The sequence below is a fragment of the Oratosquilla oratoria genome, chromosome 40, assembly GCF_046742065.1.
Source record: "Oratosquilla oratoria isolate Oo_2021 chromosome 40, ASM4674206v1, whole genome shotgun sequence".
In the NCBI taxonomy this organism is placed as follows: domain Eukaryota; kingdom Metazoa; phylum Arthropoda; class Malacostraca; order Stomatopoda; family Squillidae; genus Oratosquilla; species Oratosquilla oratoria.
The window spans coordinates 11,055,492-11,057,593 of NC_134816.1; the positions used below are offsets into that span (position 1 = coordinate 11,055,492).

Below are 2,102 nucleotides of genomic sequence, written 5' to 3' on the forward strand. Positions count from 1 at the left end.
CAGAATTTTGAGCTAAAAATCTTGAGGTCGACTTATATGCCAGGTCGACTTGTACGCCGCAATTTACGGTATATATATATATATATATATATATATATATATATATATATATATATGTATATATATATATACACATATATATATACATATATACTGTATATCGTATATATATATATATATATATATATATATATATATATATATGTGTGTGTGTGTGTGTGTGTGTGTGTGTGTGTGTGTGTGTATGTGTGTGTGTTTGTGTGTGTATAAAATAATAAATAATAATAATAATAATAGAAGGTTTATTTCAATTGCAGTAGTACACTGACAATAATACATTGCAAAAGCTGATTAAGAATATAGGACTTAGAGTATATACACTGTACAAGTTCACATAGAGTTGATAATGTGCACAATGGATGGGATGGCACTGTTTTTGTAGCGTTCAGTCCTTGGCACTTTGATTGGTACGAGCCTATTTCTGTGTCTAGTCTTGTGGCGAGGTGGTGGGGCGTCGGGAGGGAGGAAGTGACGGTATCTAGGGTGGGAAAGCAGGTTTTCTCCAAATTTCTTTAGTGCCTCACCGTGACGCTGGGACGCCCTAGACAGAGTGAGGGTGGTGAGAGCGTGGTCATAACCACTGTACTCCACGCTCAGGATGATCCCGCACGCTCTCTTTTGTACCCTCTCCAACTTTTGTCTCTGTGTGAGGGTGAGTGAGCTGGACCAGGCTGGTGAGGCATACATGAGGGTGGGGATAATGAAGGTTTTGTAGACCTCCTGTAGCTCAGATGTAGGTGTTCCTAATGATTTTAACCTGCTGAGCATGTATAGTTTGTAAGACGCTGTCCTGACTATGCTGGTGACATGTTGGTTCCAATTTAACTGAGTGTCGAGTGTGATGACCAAGATCTTGGTGGATTGGACCAGTTGAAGGGGGTAGGGCCCAATGAAAGTTGTGGAGGAGCCACCGCTTGTGTGGAGGTACAAAAGTGCATCACTAAGGTCTTGTTGGTGTTGATTGTGACGTTGTTGTCTTCCGTCCACGTCATGAGCTTGTTCAGGGTGTCTTGTAATGGTGCGTAATCAGGCCGCCTGGTGTTGATGGGGATGCCTACGGTGCTGTCATCCACATATTTCCATCTATGAGGAGTGTCCTTGAGGGCGTCATTAATAAGGATGAGGAAGCATAGGGGGCCCATCTTGGTACCCTGGGGGACCCCACAGGTCAGGGGGAGGAGGGAGGAAGTTGACCCCTGGTACCTGACCGCCTGCTGTCGTCCGGTGAGGAAATCTGCCAGCCATGCTATTAAGTGGGGCTGGATCCCCAGTTGGATGTGTGTGTGTGTGTGTGTGTGTGTGTGTGTGTGTGTGTGTGTGTGTGTGTGTGTGTGTGTGTGTGTGTGTGTGTGTGTGTGTGTGTGTGTGTGTGTGTGTGTGTGTGTGCACGCGTATGAGAGAAAGAGAGCGATGAGGGGAAGACAGATAGGAAGAGGGAATGAGAGAGAGAGAGAGAGAGAGAGAGAGAGAGAGAGAGAGAGAGAGAGAGAGAGAGAGAGAGAGAGAGAGAGAGAGAGAGAGAGAGAGAGAGAGAGAGAGAGAGAGAGAGAGAGAGAGAGAGAGAGAGAGAGAGAGAGAGAGAGAGAGAGAGAGAGAGAGAGAGAGAGAGAGAGAGAGAGATAGAGATTAGAGCAGTGGGTGACGTCATCATATCGGTCCTGCACATCTACCGGATATGACTCGCCGTTATGTCGTCCAACACGGTGATGTCCATTACGAAACCTAATATAATCAAACGCTTAATACCGGGCTTTATTCCACAACTGATTAAGTTCATCTAACTCATTCCAGAAGAGAAAATTTAAGTACGTTACCTAATTGGTGGGTTAAAGCTACGACATTAAATCTAATTTTGAAGGACTTATGAACAAGGCGCATTTGAAGGTTAATTTAAATGAACACTGAAATGGAATGTGTCCATATGTTTTAAGAATAGAGAATGTGGAGATGCAAATGATAGATAAGAGAAGACACAATTAGGTTAATGAAATAAGGAAGAAGACATTAACAGGAGGTTACTGTTGAAATACGAACGAAATTTA

At 43.3% G+C, this 2,102-nt stretch overlaps 1 protein-coding gene across 1 annotated transcript; it reads right to left on the bottom strand.

Moving 5' to 3' along the window:
• Window positions 1-306: 306 nt before the first annotated feature.
• Window positions 307-1,837, bottom strand: LOC143020426 (uncharacterized). Its single transcript, XM_076176844.1, has 2 exons — window positions 1,731-1,837; window positions 307-973 (listed from the first exon to the last, which is right to left on the bottom strand). The coding sequence occupies exons 1-2, from the start codon at window positions 1,835-1,837 to the stop codon at window positions 391-393; spliced, it is 690 nt and encodes a 229-aa protein (XP_076032959.1). The 3' UTR covers window positions 307-390.
• Between the last annotated feature and the right edge of the window lie 265 nt (window positions 1,838-2,102).